Source organism: Kwoniella mangroviensis (assembly GCF_000507465.2).
Source record: "Kwoniella mangroviensis CBS 8507 chromosome 1 map unlocalized Ctg01, whole genome shotgun sequence".
Taxonomy (NCBI): domain Eukaryota; kingdom Fungi; phylum Basidiomycota; class Tremellomycetes; order Tremellales; family Cryptococcaceae; genus Kwoniella; species Kwoniella mangrovensis.
The window spans coordinates 12938560-12957441 of record NW_027062533.1 but is presented as its reverse complement, the minus strand read 5'-3'; the positions used below and the strand labels follow the sequence as shown (position 1 = coordinate 12957441).

Sequence of the window (18882 nt, the reverse complement as noted above, 5' to 3'; positions counted from 1 at the left end):
CCCAATATATCAAAATGCCGACCTATCATTCAATCTCCAATCCCTCAATGGACCCCACCAACTCCATCCGGATCCTGCACGCGTATCATCATTCCTATTCCCATTGTTATCTTGATTATTACCCCTTGTCAATCTATTCCTTCTCCTATTTCTATTTCGAGCGTTAACGTCTGAAGATGAATTGGACGAATCTATATCTTCCCATTCACCTTCTTCCTGACCTGAAACTTGCGTTTGACTCTGTACTTGAAGTCTTTCACTTTGATCCCTGGAATTCTCTACTTTCTTCAACCGCTGAGGTACGTCTGATTCTTGTACCTGTACCTGCACCTGCGAAGGTGAATCTTCCCTTGATCGTGATCTACTTCCTCTTCTACTTCCACTCGGTTCATTTTCATTTCCATTCCCACCAGCAGTTCCACCCAACAACCTCTCTTCGTTCAACCTTTCACCAGCCTGTCTAAGTCTTCTAGCAGATTCTTCATGTTCTCTAATCCCGAACCTACCCAATCCCCAACCTATATCGTCTACCCCACCTTCTTCTATCCCCCTCTCATACCTTATCGCATTGGCATTGGGATTCGTGGAATTCCTTCTGCTACCTTCCCTACTTTGTGGTGGTGGAGAAGCTTCATGGAACACCCTCTGTCTCCTTTCGGCTCTAGCTAGAGCTTGCTGCTTGGTGGCTTCTTCATGTGCTTTACGTAGCTTTCTCAAATAAATTACCAACAGTGTAGTAGGGAATGATAATAATTGAGATAGGTTTTTGGGAGTATGTAAAGAGGGTGTAGCGGATGTAGAGGAAGTTTCGGATGTGGTGGAAGTTTGACCTGCTCTAGCACGGGAATGAGAGTTCGTGAGAGATCCTTCATTTTCATTTCCGAGAGCTATCGGATCAAATTCCACATGTTGTTGTTGTTGATGGGTTGATCGATTTTGATTCTGGTTCAGATCATCTAATTCGATCGCACCAGATTCAGCGAGATGTTCATCATTGTTCTCCCTATCCCTATCCCTAGCTGTATTCCGCCGGGTCAGAGTTCCTGAAGCATGACTTGCGACTCTGGTAGATGTCTTGAGGATAGAAGTTACTCCAGATGTGAAATTATCTGCTATACCAGATAATGAGGTCGCTCGTAGTCTGTTAGCACCATTGGCATTGTTTGCCGCTCCCGAACCGGAAGCTGCTGATCTAGCTCGAGAGGCGGCTTTAGCAGCTTTGCGTTTTTTCCGTTCGGCACGTTCCATAATATCCTACGAAGCCGAAAAAATTAATGAATGAGATTGTGTCAATTGGATGAAATTGAGAAAGGAAATAATGACTTGATCAAGAGCCTCTATCGAAGACAGGTATAATGAGAAAGGGCGACAGAAACTTACCTCAACCTCCCCTATTCCCATCCCACTACCAACCCACCACCACCATCCTAACCAAATCTGCCATAATACAGCAGCGAATAGTAAATGCTGTAACCAGTCGATCCCATCTTCAGCGACCGCAACGAAATTGAAACTTGTAGAAATGGCCGCAAGGAGCAACGACCCGAACCCGAATACTGCTGTACCACCATCAAACCTCCATGCTCGTCTTCTATTGACGAAAAAACCCCATATGACCAGGGAGATGGTGAAGATCAACAACAGAGTCGAGTTGAATACGTTTCGAATCGCGTCGGATATGTCTAATACTGTTTGATGGGGCGAAAGGGCGGAGAATACCAATACTGATGATGCTATTGCTAGTGGACCTATGTACATATACACACAAATAGAGTACAAGTTTAGATTAGTAAACGTTGACTTTTGATATTATAGTGATGGATGATATGGGGGTACTGAATTGGTGACTTACCTAGAACAAACATGATTAACCTAGCTTCCGTACGGGAGGGATATAACATTGTCAAAAATTGGATATGTGTTATCTGCAATCCTCAAACAAACGATCAAACGGTAAGTAAGCTTTCAAAGATATCAATTTTATTGGGTTTAAAGAATCTCACTTACATTGCTTAGACCATTGTTCAACGCTTGAAGAAAGAACCACGCAGCGCATTTACCTGTATTCCAATTCGGCGGAGGGATAGATACAGCGACATAGTCGAGATCGTATGGCCATGTATCAGCGGATTTTGCTGAATGTTGAAGGATTACGACGATCTTGATTATCACTGATATCAGGACGGTGAGGATAGAGAGTAGTTGGAGGATGTAATTTAGAGGAGCGAGAGGATAATGATATTGAGTTGTGACTATGGTATGATGGAAATATTTATATGAATTAGCATGGATCAGTGTTATCATATTCGCTTGTATTGTACGAGTGACTCATGTATAGACCCATGAGTGGATGATGGATCGCAAGAGACAACTCACACAAGAGATGTATCAACAATACACATAACAATGTAAATGTAATCCCATTGACCAACAATTGGATAGGTAAGGTGTACGCAAAGTTTGGTTGATATTGAAGATATGGATCTGGTTCGATTATGCCCTCCATTATACCGAGTGCATCACTAAGGTTCATCTTCGGTTGAAGGTATCCTCGAAAGCGACCCGGAAGAAATGTACCGAGATGGTGCGGTCGGAGATGGATCTGAGGTTGTGTCGAGACGGTCTTCGTCTGTATGAGAGTGTGAGTTCCTTCACCTCTGAGCTCCCATCCTGCTTGACTTGTTTGCGTTTGGACCGTTCTTCGATGTTATGTATACGGTAAACGAAGTATGAATATATGTGTAAACATCGAAATCAACGATGAAATGAACCCGGTGTCGAACGTTGGTGATGGATTTTACTCGAAACGGCAACAACCAAAAACATCAACCATCATCCATCAATCCTTTCTTTCCTTCTTTCTACATCTTTTCATCTATTCCTCATTCCACCAACTACACCCGAGTTCACACTCAAATCATCCGAGTTATATCAAGGCCCATCACAGTGCCATTGCATACAAAAGGTGAATATACCTCATACCCATACCCCTTACCCCTCTCACGTGCAGGAAAAGGTTCATGATGTCTGGTCAGGGTGGATATAACTATACTCCAGAGGAACAAGCTGCAGCTGTGAGTGTATTTTATAATTCCATAATCTTTGTGAGTGACAGCTAACTGGAGAGGTCTTCTGTCGTCTGTGATATACAGTGGGCAGCGGTAAGTCTTCTATCCATCCCTACATGGTACAGAACAAAGACAATATGACTGACGTGTATTGAACTAACAGTACTACGCTCAACAAGGATACACCCCTGATCAAATATCAGCCGCCCTCGGTACCCCTTCATCTACTTCCAGCTCTTCTGCAGCCTACGGTTATGGTGCAGGAGGTGGTGGAGGTGGTCAACCAGTATACGCAGCAGCTCAACCAGGTCAATTTCAACCAGTTTACGATACCGATTTCCTAAACCAATCGTCAGCTTACGACTATGACCCATCTGCATCTACCGACTTAGCCAACACGACAGATAAGGATAATAAAGATAAAGGGAAAGGTAAAAAGGCTGATATACCTGTACAAGGTCAAAAGAGGGAAACGGTCATTAGGAAAGGGAATGGAAGGACTTGGGAAGATCCGACTCTAGTAGATTGGGATCCTAGTGAGTGATTCGTTTAAATATGAACCATTACCATTCTTTTTTGATACTCTTCAATTTATTCGTTGTTGAGGGGAAGTACAATCACTGCTCTCAGGCTCACCAAATGGTCCCATTCCATCCTTCATGACTGGATCTATTTTGTGGACCACTTATCTATTCTACATCTTCTGTTCCTTTGATCGAAACCATAGCCACTGACTCCAACCCGCTTCATCCCAAACCAGAATGGTTCCGTCTCTTCGTAGGGGACGTCTCGAACGATGTCAACGAACGTACATTGGACGAGGCATTTGGTAAATACCCAAGTTATTGTAAATGTAAAGTTGTAAGGGATAGATTGAGTTTGAAGGTGAGTCCTACGCTTACATGAATGAGAGGAAATCAGAATCACAATCACAGTCACCTTTGCCAACCATCCCTCACCAAAAAAGCAATGATTCATGTGCTTGACTTTGATTGCTAATAACACAACTTTGGTTTCGTTCAACTATAGGCAAAATACGGTTTTATAGCTTTTAAAGATCCTGAAGATTTCTTAAAAGCATGGAAAGAGATGGATGGTGGGTTCATTACTTGCCTTTTCCTTTGTGCTTGGTGTCCTGAGCTTGAGCTAATTATGACCAACACGACATGATGACACAGGCAAATACGTCGGTAATAGGCCTATCAGGTTGACAAAGATCAAAGATGATAAATACGGTAAGATTGATACTGTACAAATAGGTAACAGAAAGGTGAGTACCGTTTGATCTCCTTCGAATTACACGAAGTTTAGCTGATTCCGTGTGACTTTCATATAGGCCAAACAATTGGAGAAGGTCAGGAAGAATAAAGGTAAACCATTAGATGGTAGACCTGTACCATGGTAGAATCCCATCTTACATCACATGTCAAATAATGGTTTTACATGCCTGAGGCATCCTCAATTCTGTTTCTTCAAAACTAAATGACTTTGTCAAATTGATAGGAATGACAAATCGATCTGAAGCCCCTATCAATGTATAATGAATGCATCTTACGAATATTGCTCGTCTGCCATCGCTGCACAGTGTGACAAATTCTTTATGTTCTCATGGGTTCGCATAACCTGCATAACCTAGTTATCACCTTGTTACTTGACTTCTAACCAACAACATGAAAGCTTCCTAAGTGTATAAACAAAACCGAAGTGAAAATCTCATCGTAGAACCAAACTGACCCCAGGTAAAAACCCTCAAAAAGACCTTTCAATAGTTATATACAGGTATATACATGGATCCATACCAGTTCCATCCCTATAGTCAAACTATGATAAACCAAAGAAAACCGAAAAACATAACGAGACATAAAAGTTCGATCGATCATAAAGATAGTCATAATTTATTTAGATCCTCCACCATCCACTCAAATCGCCCTTGATATACTCTACTCATGCTGTCCATGAGGAGTCATCCCCCTCCTTGCTGTTCTAGGCGTCTGAGCCGTTAATCCCGTAGGTCTCCTGGGTGTCGTCGAGTTACCCAACGTATTCTGCCTTCGGGGCGTAGCACTTCCCATCGCATTACTGGAATGGTTGGTTGTTGCTGTTGTTGTTGAAGACGAAGAAGTTAAAGCTACAGGAGGGATCTGCATAGCTCTCTCAATCAATGTTTTATTCTGGATTTTTGATTCTTTCAAAGCTAGAGCTCGGAGCAATACCATCGGATCGACCTTCTTTTTGTTCTTATTCTCACTGTTATTATTGATACTTGAAGAAGATGAAGATGCTGATCTCGTTGCAGTAGATAACAAACCTATCGTATCAGGTCCTTCTTCATCGTTATCAGGTAAATTGTTCATAGGAGGTATTCCTAGTCTATCTCTCGATCGTAAATCTGCAGTTAGAGATGAGAATATACCATCGAGGAATCGAGAGGATTGTAAGACGTATTGTAATGCCACATGAGAAGTTTGATGCAATGTGTCGATCTAAATAACACAAGATATCATATTATTAGTACACCATTACTCTTTACTTCTTGTTCCTCTGGAGCAATTCTGATGTGAAGAGTATGATTTCACTCACCTTAAACTCGACATCCTCAAATTCTCCTTTATTCTCCAGCAAATCATCATCACTTCGATCCAATATACCTTGAGCAAGGTCCAAAGCATCTTTCATCCAGTCCTCGCTCTTCGACATATCGGGTTCACTGTCCATTTCAGCCTTCTTCTTCAGCCGAGATATCACTTCTTCCTGTTTTGCTCGTGTCGACGAGGCGAGTGCATGCCATTGTGCTTCTTCGCCTTTATACCTGATTTGAGCATATCCCAGTATCAGCTCAATGTTTCTACATTTTCACTCTTCTGAGGAGACAGTAGACTGATACTCACTTCCGTATATCTGCGTTGGCAGCTGCTTCAACTTTTCGATTGGATACGTTCTTGGGATGAGGTCTCAGACCGGTTACAGTGGGTTGTTGACCCTGTGGTGTGGACACATGTCAGCCATCTACAGCAAACGTTGCCGTCGCTCCATGATATCTCGCAGTCATCGTTCTGCAAAGAAACATCGCATACCATCCACACCTATGCTGCAATTCGCTCCCCCGTGTACTTTCGAACAGCGAGTCCCAGCGCAGCATGCCTCACCTTTCCTCCTATACACAATAAGAAGACTATACTCACAGGTGCACCAAAAACACTCGTATCTACTCCTCCCCGATTCATCTCCCTCACGAACTCATCCATAATCTCTCTCAACATCTTATCGCCTTCCTCCGTCCTCACTTCTTCTTGTATTTCAGCCTTAGCTTTCCCCTTGCCCTTATCTCTTCTAGAAGAAGTGGAAGGGGGTTTGAGTGATTCTTCCAAAGCTCGATTCGCACACCATACTAACAACATACGAGCTTTGATCGGTTCAGGATAAGAGACTGGGATATGTCGATAGAACAATTTGGAATCGACATTCTTATGAGGCATCGCTAAGTACGACATACAAAGTTCAGCATTTTTCCAACATCCAACAAATCCAACAAGATATATCACACTCGAAGAAAATTGTCTTTTTGCTTGGTGAATCTATGATATGAACGTATTCGACACTCACTTATCTCACCTCTTCCCCAACTAGAACTTGCTCTCGAACCCCTATGATCCAGCGAACTTCTTCTTGCCTGTTGACCTCTCAGCTGTTGATTCTTCCTTATGACGGGCGTCTCACTCTCCATGAGGGGTACGAAGCTCTCTTCGCTTAATTCGCTTATCCTCCCTTTAGTCCTTCCCATCGACTGTCTCGTCTTCCTCACAAATCCCTTCGATGATGTTGGCGGAGGACCCATCTGCGCCGTCGAGGGTCCAGGTCCAGCTGTAGGTTGAGACAAATTCGACGAAGAGAATGTCCTTCTCGGCGGTGAAGTAGGTCTTGGACCAGATGGTCGAGAAGCTTGAAGCAGTGGTATACTTAACCCTTCCACTTGAACTCTTCTGTTCGATCCCATCGATTCTGTCTCCTCTATCCCGCCTAATGGATCATCCGAGGTATTCACCGCTGATCTGACAGGATCGACTGATTTGGCCCGTCCCCTGATATCCTCAGACGATATTTTTATCCGTTTTGAGCTGTTCGAAGAAGACGTAGATGATTGTTGATTTGTATGTATGGGTATGGGTGATTCTTGCCTTTCCCTAATCTCCCTCGTTGATTCTCTCCTCCTGGCAATCTTCCTCTCGGGTGGCGGGGGCAGTAGATGGAGATCCTCATCATTGTCGTCTGGAGGGGTGTCGGACGAGTTGGTGATAGGTACAGGCTGGGGTTTGAATGCGGCTATATTAAGTAGGTAGATGACATCAGCATCAATCATGATTTCTCCACTGCATTGTAAAATGAAAGAAAGTTGGACTCACGTTGTTTTTTGATCTACAGAACGGTCATGGAATAAAATAAGAGGAGAGATGTATGTGAGTACATGACTTGAACCCCGTAGCTTCGAATTGCTCATTCCTCAAACGTCAGACATCAACTTACAGCAGGTTTCCTCTTCTTCTTATCCGGTTCATCCTCTTCTGTTCCAAGTTGCTTAGTGGACATACTTTTCCGTTTCCCATTGACCATATTACTCCTCGTATCGAATTGAAGAATCGTAGGTGGTTGTGATCTCGTGGTTGCTCTCGTGGCCATTCGATTGGATTGGTGCTGCTTGTCTGTTTATCCCGTAATGTTCAATGATATCCAGTATTTATTTGTTCTGATTCCCATCTCTTTGCTAATGTAAATCCCGCTGTGAAATCGATATCAGTGGCGATGTGGGTGTGGTGTCATGTAGTCTTAGTCTATAGCTATGATGTTCCGGCGAGTGAGATATCTACCGCTGGCTATGTACAGGTAGGTCATGCCATGCCATGTATGTATGTGTGTATGTTGTTGTTGATGAACGGTATCTATCCAGTTAGTAACGGATTCAGACTCACGCGTCTTCTTTCTTTTCTTTTACCTGTAACTACTCCCATCATGTATATGTTTGTTTATCTCACTGTTGCCACGATCACCATGAAACATTATGCAGTGATGCATTTATGGCAATTTATCCCGAGTGCCGCTTTATTACACGTCATCACTTTTTCACCTAGTCCACCCTCTTGCATCCAGCACAAGTAGATGCAGCTAGCTGGCTAAGTTCAGCCGAATGTCATACTCGTTTGCTACCCAGTAACATAGCAGACGAGATACCCACAAGATGGCAAATCTAGCTCTACTGATATTCCTAGTGGTATTGCTCACTCAGGTGGTAGCATGGGTAGGACAAACCGTATTACAAGATATCGTGAGTCATCTCTTACATCTTTCAGTTGAACTATGTCCTGTTCTCGAATTTATATATGAAAGAGGCGATATACTGATAATCACTCGTCATGTCCATCTAGGCATTCTCGATATACTCTAGAATAGCTTTATCGAAAGCATCTAAAGAACAATCAATCCTGCGTAAACAGATCTTACAGGATAAAGCAGAGTTGGGTAAAACTTCATCTCAGGACGAGTTTGCTAAATGGGCGAAAATCAGGAGGAGGTTGGACAAAGCTTTAGCAGATTTGGAAAGGCTAAGTGAGTGAATGTGACGCACTGTCTTTCACATATCGACGATCATTCCATACTGACTAGATTGTCTTTTTGATTTTGTACATTTTGCTGATCTTGATGTTTGTCAATCTCCAGATAACACGATAAACACCTCGAAATCGTCATTCACAACCAAATTCAAATCGTTCATATGGGTCATCACCTTTGGATCTAAATTAATTTTGGTCTGGTGGTATAGGAAACAGCCTGTGTTTTGGCTACCTCAAGGATGGGTTCCGTACCCCGTAGCTTGGTTGATAAGTTTCCCAAGTGCTCCGATAGGTGAGTATCTGACTAGAAGCACATCCGGACCATCTGCATCTCTCACGTCGTATATCTATGTACTGATGAATTCTGCACCTTGTCACAGGCTCAGTATCCTCCGGTGCATGGTCAGCGGTGTGTACCAGAGTCTTAATCTCTCTTGAGGAAATTGTGAAAGCCCTTTTGGAACCTTCTACACCAGGTAAGTCTTTCCTGCTCCAAGACGCTCAAAGCATTGACTGATGTGTTATTCGCATTCTGTTAGCTGGACCTATACCAACTGCTTCTTTCCCTTCAGCAAGTGAAAAACAAGAAGCGAAGATTGAACCTATCACTTTGGAACATGAGAAGTTGGATTAAAGGGGTATCTCCAGGAGGGGGAAATGGGTCATCGAAATATGCATTTAAATCATATTGACAAAGCATCAGTACGGTCTTGTGCACGCCGTGTGTGTTTGTTCGTCCACAAGAATCAAGTGGTACATGAGTTTGCTCGGATTAGTATCGCCCAATCTGTCCGTTTCCATCGTTTCATCATCAACACGAACTGAATGGTTCTGTCCGTTTCTGCATGAATGACAACAATACATCTAGTAGGTGGGCCGTTAACCAACTACTATATACGAAAATGATAACAAGCACAGACAGAATATTGTGATTGGGAACGCGTAGAGAAAGCGACATATGTTGTGATGAAGTACCAAAACGGACTATGAGTGTTTAGTTGCAGATCCAAAATTCAAATAGTACGACTTGATTTGATTCAGGAAATTGCTTGATCCGCTATCCATGAGTCTGTGAAGCCAATCTTACTGCTTTGCTTTCTTAGCTGATGGTTTAGCAGGTGATTCACCTTTTCTCTTTACCGTCTGTTCATTGTCGGCGACTTCGTCAACTTCCATCTTCAATGATGATTGTTCTTGAGCTGCTCTGTTGAGATTGAAAAACAAAACATATGATGCTTCAGAACGTATTCTCTCTCAATTATACAGACAACGAGACAACGGCGAGTGCAATAGGATGATTGGAATTGATTGGACTGGACTCAATGTGATCAAAAGAATGACATTTATCCGATCCATACGACAATGTATATCTCTATAAAGTATCTCCCCAATTCCATTTACTTCTATACTCTATTCCGATTTCAATCTCGATCTAAATCCAGACAAGAAAATCGCTTACTGTTTCTCAAAGTACTTGAGTTTGTTGGAAGTATCGATGGTATCTTTACCTTCCTCCCAACCGGCAGGGCAGACTTCACCGTGTTCATCGGTGAATTGGAAAGCCTTGATCAATCGGATTGATTCCTCGACGGATCGACCGACGGGTAAATCGTGGACGTGCATGGCTCGGAGGGTACCCTTGGGGTCGATGAAGAAGGTACCTCGGAGGGCGATACCTTCCTCAGGGAGGAGGACACCGTAAGCCTTGGAGGCGGCGTGGTTTCGGTCGGCGAGCTGTGAAACTCGATACGTCAGCGAGAGTTCATCAAGGTGTATATTGAATCACTCATTGCAGCAGAATGTAGAAAGTAGCTTATAGAACAATGCGAAGTGGTAGAGTAATACAGCATGAATATCGGACTTCACTCACCAAGGTCAACTTGAGATCAGGACCGAGGCCACCTTCCTTTCTGTTAGTTTGAGACCAAGCCAAGTGGGTGAATTCGGAGTCGGTGGAAACACCGATCACCTCAGCACCGATGGCGGCGAATTCAGGGAGGGCCTTGTTGAAAGCGAGGATTTCTGTTGGGCAGACGACTATGAAAGTGTCGAGCGAACGACATCAGCTCTGGTATTCTGCACGAAATTCAAATAGCGGGTACTCACAGGTGAAATCCATGGGGTAGAAGAGAAGTACGGTCCTGCATGACATTCACGATGCTTAATCAGCATCTGGCATTGTCACTGACGTGAACTGGGACGCAGTGCTGAGGACTCACCATTTTCCCTTGTAGTCGGCAAGTTTGATCTCCTCGAAGGAACCATCCTTGACGGCGGTACCGGCAAAGTCACTACGTTGAGCCAACCAGTATATATCAGCATTTGAACGTCCTCTTCTCCGATAGGTAAAGTAGAGTTGGGAGTTGGATTTGGGTGATGTGAGTTGTTCGGCCGAGATGATCGGGTAGTGAGGTATCAAAGGTGAATAGTTTTAACTCACGGAGCAGGCTTTTGGATTTGAGGTAAAGACATTTTTGGTGATTGAGTGACTGGTAGATGTAGTCTTTTGGATAGGTGTGTTTTGCAGATGAGAAGAAGAAAAGAAGAGAAGAAAAACAGAAAAAGATGATGATGAGACCGATAAATAGATAGAACACGGGGAATGAGTATGAGAGTTGAGTGAATGAGCCGAGTCGAGGAGCGCGGTCAATGGAAAGTCCTCGAAAGATTAGCGGTAACTTACCTATTATCGGACAGAATCCGTCAAATCGGATGAGCCCGTGACTGATTGGTAATAATGAACAATGAATAATGGGTAATTCAGGGTAACACTGCTCGTCTAGATAAACAACCCGACAGCCACTCTTCTTTTCTCTACGACTTCGAGTAGTACTCGTATTTCCAATCTTCATTCTTCCGAAGCTTACCGCGATCGCTTCACCTATCTATGCACACCAGATGAATTGCTAGACGCATGTCTATCCATGTATGAACATCTATGTCGGAATTCAGAACATGTTGACGACCTTGCATATCTGTGCAATGGTTGCTTCCTCAGATAGCATGATGGATCAACAAAACTGATACATACAAACATAACCTGTCCTCCTGTGATACAAGTTGAGCTCTTCCGACTACATCGGGAACCCATTCCCGTACACCGTATCATCGGAGCGCCTCCTCTGGAATCTCACAAAATCCTATTTACCAGGTTCTCATGGTCGTTCTCAGTAGGTAGAAGCACGTGATTACTGATTTTACCTCTGGGTATATATTTAGGTAAAGGTAACGGTAAAGACAAAGGGGTCGATCCACTTGAAGAAGTTGCTTGGGACTTTTCGAGATACTTCAATCCTAGGATAATATCAGATTGGATCTGAGAGAAGGGGGCATCGTGTAGAGAGGACGTAAGAGATGCTATGTATGCGTATTCTGCGATATGAATCGCATCGTATCTGTATCAGCAAATAACCCATAGCGGCTTGATGTGTATCCCACATGAATATTTCTTGTACTATTGTGTTTCCTCCATATATATATAGAAATCAAAGTTTCAAATTCACTCACGATTATTGATCATGCCTCTCGCCTCCTCTTTCCCAACATCATCATTCAACAACCCCTCCAAAGCCGAATTGAATCTTCTCCTCGATCTATTCCGCTCCACTGCCAATTTACTAACCGCGTTCTTACTGCTTATCGCACTGAAGTAGATACACCTTCCCTTTTGTTCGTTTCTCCACTCGCTGAGTCGCTCAGTAGGGAACGGAGGGAGTCGACGAGGGGGTAGGTTTGAGAAGGGAATGGAACGGAGGTTGAATAATGGTGAGCGGAATACGGAAGTTTTGGTTCTGAATATTGTGGGAAGGGACGTAGTTAGGTCGAATCCTATTATTCGTATCTGGGTAACGAGTGAATTAGCAATTGGGTCAGCGAGAGTGTGAGGGAAGGAGAATAAGCGAATGACCATCAGACTCACTCTTGCGTCTGAATCCAATGTTATGGTATCCTTTGGTCGGAGTGAAGCTGCCTGTAAGTTTTCTTTCCATCCCCCCTTCCTATGCTTTGGTTCACGTGCTTCCCTGGTCCTGTTACCTGAATCCGATCTATCATTCTTGGGTCTGGATGGATCCCCTAGCACAGCATTGAGGAGGTCCTTCTTCCCACTTCGTATTATAGGTCGGACCTCCTTGGATTTATCAATCTTTTGAGACAAGATTCCACCCCCAGTTCTAGGCTTGACCACTGTCGGACGCGAGGTCGATTGTGAACGTGAACGTGAGGATTCGCCGAGTTTAGGAATAGGAGTTTCCGCCAAAAGATGACATGTCGAGCAGAATGACCTTGATCTCACTAGGGGATGGGAATAATCAACTTGTGTTAGCTTTTGATTTTTTGATGTCGTTTCCATTGAGCATACTGCACCCCACTCGACTTACTCTGTGAGACTGTGAGCATGCTGTTGTCCGGTATATACTTGACGGGTTCATGATTGCTTTCCTCATGAAGAAATATGAAGATATAACTCGACTGATATTTCAGTGGAATGAGTTGGTTGCTTCAAAAAGGTGTTCTTGAAATGTGGAGGTCGAGACTGAGTGGCAAAGTGACTTCTCATACGTGCTTACATACATCGTCCGTTTATACGAAAATACCTCACGAAAAATACAAGATTGAAATGAGATGAGATGCTAGATACGATCATTGTCCTTGAATGTTCACGCAAACCCAAAATAAAGCAATCACCCAGAATATGAATTCACTACTGAGGTGGAAATGGCAATCCCCTCCCACCGGCATATACAGGACTACCCATCATTTGCGCCATACCTCCAGGAGAAGGTGGAATCCTCAATCCAGCTGCTACTGCTGCAGGTGAAACCGGAGCATTCTTCTTGCCCTGCATTGCACATACAACAGTCAATACTATGACATCTCGAAGGGGCGAGGAAGAAGAGTAATCAACTCACCTTTCCACCATGTTTAGCCATCAAGGCGAATAAATCGCTAATCTGCTGCTCTAACACTTTTTTCTCTTCTCGCATTTGACCTAGTTCTGCCATCGATCGGTTTACTTCGGTAGACAGTAGTTTCTTGAATTCTTCGACGTGCACTAATCATCATTACCAGGGTCAGTCTCATTCATGACAACTCAATGCAGATGAGGTCAGGAGTCTGGACAGACACTTACTGGATACGTTTACCGATGTAGCTTGTTGCATAGCTTCGATGAACCTCATTCTTTCACCTCTGATCTCCGCTGTGAGATCTATCAAGCCGATAATGCACATCAGTATACTTTTCACTTCTGATTCGAAGGTGTTATGCAGAGTCGAACTCACCAGTGGCTACAGCTCTAAGTAACAACTCATTATCTTGTCTCTGTCTCTCCAGTATACTAACAACTTGTTCGACAGCTATATCATACCAACAATTTAGGATCAGCACCAGCTGCTGAAGTGCTTATATGATTAGACGATAAGCTTACTATTCTGTTGTCCTGCCGCTCTTTCCCTCTCTTCACCCATCATACCCAACAAGGCATCGAGTCTTTGTCCGACCATTCCTTCCGAATCGTTCCGTCTCTTCTGCTCCGACATCATACTATGCAAGTCAGCTACCAGATCCGGTAAGCCAGGTTGACTTGTCGTCGATCCTTCACCACTGGTAGAAGAAGCGGTATCATCGGCCGAAGAACCGACGAGGATATTGAGTCGTTTGGATAGAGTGGAAAGTTCAGATGAAGAGTTGACGACGAATTTCTCAAGCCATGTATTCAATTCATTAAGATCTGTAAGGCGTCAGACCGTCAGCTCATAATATCATTTGTCTTAGTCCCATAAGGGGATTTACACTTACATCTCGCTATATCAGTAGTTTGCTGAGTCTGTAATGTCCTAGCGTCTTTCAACTCTGTAACGAGACTCAAGACCTCTCCAATCTGTTTAGTCACTTCTTCTGGTAAACCATTACCGCTAGTTGTCACGGTGGAAGTAGGTCTGGGCGTGAGTGATTTCTTATCGAGTGGTGGGGATAGGGTGGATCCGCTTTCAACTTTGGGTGAAGGTGGTGCAGAGATATGATCGTTATGCAAAACGTGTAGGCCTACTAATCTCGGTGAATTCTTGGATGATCCGCCGGTCTATCAAACATATACAAATCAACATATTGCTCAAGTAGCAGGTATATATCGACCGACCGCAAGCGAAGGGACTCACGAGGTCAGCCATAATTTGAGCCACTTCCTCTCCTGCAAATTTTTCTTCCTCACTCGGCGAAGCAACCAAAGTATTTCTTGTCATACTTTCATCAAGTCCTTTGGCATTTCCCATTTCAGTGGATATTGGTACTACTGGCCGATGGGAAGTCCCTTGCTTCGATAGAACTTGTTCACAAAGTCTAACTATATTGTCCAATTTCTCATTTACCTCCAATATCTTCTGCTCGTTAGTATTGAGTGGATCTTCCCTATTGACGTTGTTGGCTAGATTTGAAAGCTGCAAAGTGTTTTCTATGTTCTTGATATCCAATCCTAATGTATTCAACTTATCATCTAAAACCTTTGGAACGGCAATATCCCTCGGTTGATCATTAAACTCTTTGGAATACCTTACGAAACCATCTAACGAATCGATAATTTCCTTCAAACCAAAATCCATTCCATCAATCTTGCTGGACAAAGTTTGATGTTGAGTCGAATGATCTTTCAATCTTGCAAGTACCGTTGGATCACTTATGGTAGTTGCTAAACTACTAGTAGGTCTAGTAAGCGGAGTATGCATCTCTGTAGAAGGTCTCGAACTTCCACTGCCGTCGACTTCCTCACTTGAGGTTGTCGATCGTCCAGATTGAATTGTAGGTAATGTAGGAGTTTGAGATGGTTGAGAAGTCATTTGCACACCTCCTACAGCAGGCTTAGGAAATGTTATATGACTGATATGTGTCATTGGGGGTTTGGCCAAAAATGATTCTACACCTGAACTCTCTTCTACGATCGTTAAAGGTTGATTGTCCTTTCTACCAGACAGCATCATACCGTATCTTCTCGTAGTTGTCGATTGTCCTCCATCTGCACCTACAACAGTTGAAGCAGCTGCTCTGCGAACTTGACTTGCTGATCTTGATGGATTCAAATCGTTCGGATCAAACGATAACATCGTTTCAGTCTTTGGAAATACCGTCATCATCTCTTGATCCTCATCTTGAGTATAAGGTAGAAGATCCAGAGATTGAGAATCGTTCGAATTAGCCTTCGATGTGGTAGATTTGTTAGAATTTGTTCTGGAGAAAGACGGAGTGGAATGTTCAAGATGACTCGATGCTGTTGAAGGTTGCCATGCTCTGATTCGTTCAGACATCTCGGAACTTTGTCGTAAGCCGATATTTGCAGATTTCGGTCTTTCCAATGTCAAGTCTGGATCTGGACCAAGATCGAACATCCTCTGTACACTATCTCTCAATCCTATCGTGTTCGTGTCGTTTCGCTTTTGAGGCAACAGCGGTGACGGCTCCGCTTTCGTCATTGGTGGATCAACGATATCACTTGTCGGTACACCTAAAGCACTACCTGCTACCCATGTATCGCCAACTTTCTGGACAGGCGGTGCGGAGGAGCCTGCCGATCGAGCTTCGAGGGCCCGTAAGCGGGATTGGAAATCGGATTGTTCCGGACGAGGAAAGGGAGATGAAGGTGTCGGTTGTACAGCTGGGATTTTGGTGGTCGGAGTTCGTGATAGGGTTGTGGGTGGTACGAGAGGGGAAGGAGGGGGAAGAGCGGGTGGCTGAGTTGATTTGCAAGCCAAGAGTACATCCCTAGTTTACTAATCGTTAATCCTGTACGACTTGGCCAGAATGTACGCGAATGAACTTACCAAATCGCGCTGACCCATCCCAATCTGCCTGCTACACCTTCAACCCCGATATACCGCTTTGATCCATCGCTCCATACCATTTCCAATACCTCGGTTCCTACACCCTCAGGAACAGGAGGTATACCCCTCCCTTTCACTTCATCCCTCCTCAAACTCCTCACTTCTACACAGTCTTTCATTGCCATCTCCACATCTGGTGTCACTCCAGGTTCAGGTTGAGGTATCTGATTAAACGGTACCGCCGGAGCAGATGCTTGTGTATGGTTGGTGCCTGAGAGGACTCGTCGAGGGGTCGAATGGCCAGATGAGGGGTTTTGGAATACAGGACAATAGGTTATATGCATTGTTGTTGGTGTGAGAACCACCCAGGAAGAAAGCCATGAGCCCCATGATGCGACGGAGGAACATGGTGTAGGGATCAGGTACATTGCCGCCGAGGTCCGAATTATCTATTCCATGGTACAATCAGCCCGGAAGATGGTGAATCGAGCGAGGGGATAAACTCACGTTCGGATCCGAAGGACTTTTTGTGATTCCCATTTCCTCTTCTCCCATCCTATCGCTAAAGACGATTCCTCCTGGTAGACCATTTGTACCCAATCGTTCATCACTACTCACATCATCCCATCCGAACGATTCCGATCTCGAAAAATGTTTATCCTTATTCTTTCCTTTCGCCTTTCTTCCAATAGCCTGTATACCTCCTCCGAACTTGTTGAGCATTTCCTTCAAAGGTGATCTTCCTCCATTCCTCTTCCTCTTTTCTCCCGAGGGACTAGGCGAGAGCGAGTACGACGAAGGAGATGGCGAGAGAGTTGCTGCTCTCTTTCGAGAAGGTTGAGTAGGTGTTTGAAGATGTTGTTGCAGGGGTGAAGGGTTATATGTAGTCTTCGCTAGCCCAGGCGAATAGCTTGGTCCAGCTGCCATTCCACTTGAAAAATGGTTCGAGGGAGGTATAGGATTTGCCCTTGGAATAGGTAATGGTTTCGTATCCAAGTATTCTCTACTCATGACTCTACCAGTGACTCCTAACGGTATTGAAGTAGCTGGATAACGAGGTTTAGAAATCTCGTTGATAGGTGTACTGGGTAGACTTTCCCATTGTTGGATCATCCTCTTAGCTGATCCACTACCCCTTTCTAATCTTGCTGGAGGATTGCGATTTGTCGAAGGCGAAACATTTTCAAATTCGTATGTCCTCCTCTGTGTTGATAATTTGTCTACGGGCGCTGTAGCTGGTACAGGTATTCTCCTCACTTGAGTCGGAGTAGATACGCTCGAGGAGACTCGTCGATTCACCCTTAATGGCGATGTCGACCTCGTTCTACCCATATCATATGACTGTGGTTGAGGCAATGGTCTTCCCCTAGGTGTATTGCTTGCGGAAGCATGATACTGCTGCTGTTCAAATTGGTTGGCCCTGTCCTTTACACTTGGTCCTCTATTTAAATCCATGCTTGCCCTTCTAGGTCTTTCTTCCGCATATCGATCATCCATTTCCGTCGAATGGGTTGTAGAACCCTCGTATGCGTCTAAGATAGGTTCTAATTGATGTGATTTGTTTACTCCCGGACTGGCTAAATCCGGGACTGTAATTGACGTGAGGGTGGTAGCGTTCGATTGACAGTCCGAGTTGTACGATGTCGAAGATACTATGGTGGTCGCTGTGGGCTGAGTGGAATATGGTGGTCTGCTCGCAGCTGATGTCGACATAGCTCGCTCTTGCGTGTCGTCGATACTAGGTCGAGGGATGTCGCAGTCGAAGTGTTGATCCTAGACAATCAAGCTATGTCTCATATCCCACTAATCGAGTGTTGTACAAATGACGTATAGTACAAATAAATATTGGAATTCCAAAATCTGGTAGAAGCTAACAATTTTAATAGCAGAAGGAATGCATAGCATTTGTTGTTGATGCTTTCTCTAGAACATTGTTTTCTGCTGTTTCCCAACACGTGAGGAAGTCTGGTATGGTCAAAAGGGGTGACGACCATAATTCATGTTGTCCTATCGGTTGGGATTGTCCAGCCACTCAAACAGTATTCTGGACCCAACGACATCACGGTTGAGGACCTCACCTCGGGATGCGATGACACCTGGAAGTACTGCAAGCGATGGATTTTCCCGTACCTCATGCAGATCATGTATGTCATTGGGCATCATACCTTCCATAGGCCATATGATGAGTCTCTTAATTTACTCAGACTCACTTTTGTTTGACCAAAATCATACGCGTTGACGACCCCCTACAGGGTTTTGATTTCTTTCAAAGGAAGGGATAAAAGCGGGCATGTCCGTGCGTCACTCTTATCGCATTTGGCCGATGACGTTTCTGGGTGAAGCACATGCTCATGCCCACCCTCATGGGAATGAGATAGGAGCTATCGCTGCGAACGATAA

The 18882-nt window shown here is 44.1% G+C and overlaps 7 protein-coding genes across 7 annotated transcripts; 2 read left to right on the top strand and 5 right to left on the bottom strand.

The window, feature by feature from the left end:
• Positions 1-9: 9 nt before the first annotated feature.
• I203_104903 (uncharacterized protein) lies at positions 10-2533 on the bottom strand (the record flags this gene model as incomplete). Its single annotated transcript, XM_019143516.1, has 5 exons — positions 10-1254; positions 1381-1748; positions 1853-1925; positions 2008-2252; positions 2377-2533. 5 exons carry the CDS (start codon positions 2531-2533, stop codon positions 10-12), a joined length of 2088 nt encoding a protein of 695 aa, XP_019006565.1.
• A 490-nt stretch (positions 2534-3023) lies between these two features.
• I203_104902 (uncharacterized protein) lies at positions 3024-4473 on the top strand (the record flags this gene model as incomplete). The annotated part of the gene is made up of 6 exons (XM_065517643.1): positions 3024-3074; positions 3232-3604; positions 3829-3953; positions 4098-4164; positions 4247-4338; positions 4405-4473. The coding sequence occupies 6 exons, from the start codon at positions 3024-3026 to the stop codon at positions 4471-4473; spliced, it is 777 nt and encodes a 258-aa protein (XP_065374461.1).
• Positions 4474-5008: 535 nt separating this feature from the next.
• Positions 5009-7742, bottom strand: I203_104901 (uncharacterized protein; the record flags this gene model as incomplete). Its single annotated transcript, XM_019143518.1, has 7 exons — positions 5009-5551; positions 5649-5877; positions 5957-6048; positions 6251-6546; positions 6672-7388; positions 7469-7481; positions 7590-7742. 7 exons carry the CDS (start codon positions 7740-7742, stop codon positions 5009-5011), a joined length of 2043 nt encoding a protein of 680 aa, XP_019006567.1.
• A 556-nt stretch (positions 7743-8298) lies between these two features.
• Positions 8299-9305, top strand: I203_104900 (uncharacterized protein; the record flags this gene model as incomplete). Its single annotated transcript, XM_019143519.1, has 5 exons — positions 8299-8385; positions 8486-8666; positions 8778-8963; positions 9052-9147; positions 9211-9305. The coding sequence occupies 5 exons, from the start codon at positions 8299-8301 to the stop codon at positions 9303-9305; spliced, it is 645 nt and encodes a 214-aa protein (XP_019006568.1).
• An 821-nt stretch (positions 9306-10126) lies between these two features.
• Positions 10127-11143, bottom strand: I203_104899 (uncharacterized protein; the record flags this gene model as incomplete). Its single annotated transcript, XM_019143520.2, has 5 exons — positions 10127-10405; positions 10542-10708; positions 10778-10812; positions 10891-10962; positions 11112-11143. 5 exons carry the CDS (start codon positions 11141-11143, stop codon positions 10127-10129), a joined length of 585 nt encoding a protein of 194 aa, XP_019006569.2.
• A 658-nt stretch (positions 11144-11801) lies between these two features.
• I203_104898 (uncharacterized protein) lies at positions 11802-13069 on the bottom strand (the record flags this gene model as incomplete). The annotated part of the gene is made up of 4 exons (XM_019143521.1): positions 11802-12043; positions 12179-12512; positions 12591-12964; positions 13051-13069. The coding sequence occupies 4 exons, from the start codon at positions 13067-13069 to the stop codon at positions 11802-11804; spliced, it is 969 nt and encodes a 322-aa protein (XP_019006570.1).
• A 304-nt stretch (positions 13070-13373) lies between these two features.
• Positions 13374-18195, bottom strand: I203_104897 (uncharacterized protein; the record flags this gene model as incomplete). The annotated part of the gene is made up of 9 exons (XM_065517642.1): positions 13374-13511; positions 13582-13724; positions 13803-13880; positions 13954-14028; positions 14100-14402; positions 14471-14753; positions 14830-16423; positions 16483-16931; positions 16990-18195. The coding sequence occupies 9 exons, from the start codon at positions 18193-18195 to the stop codon at positions 13374-13376; spliced, it is 4269 nt and encodes a 1422-aa protein (XP_065374460.1).
• Between the last annotated feature and the right edge of the window lie 687 nt (positions 18196-18882).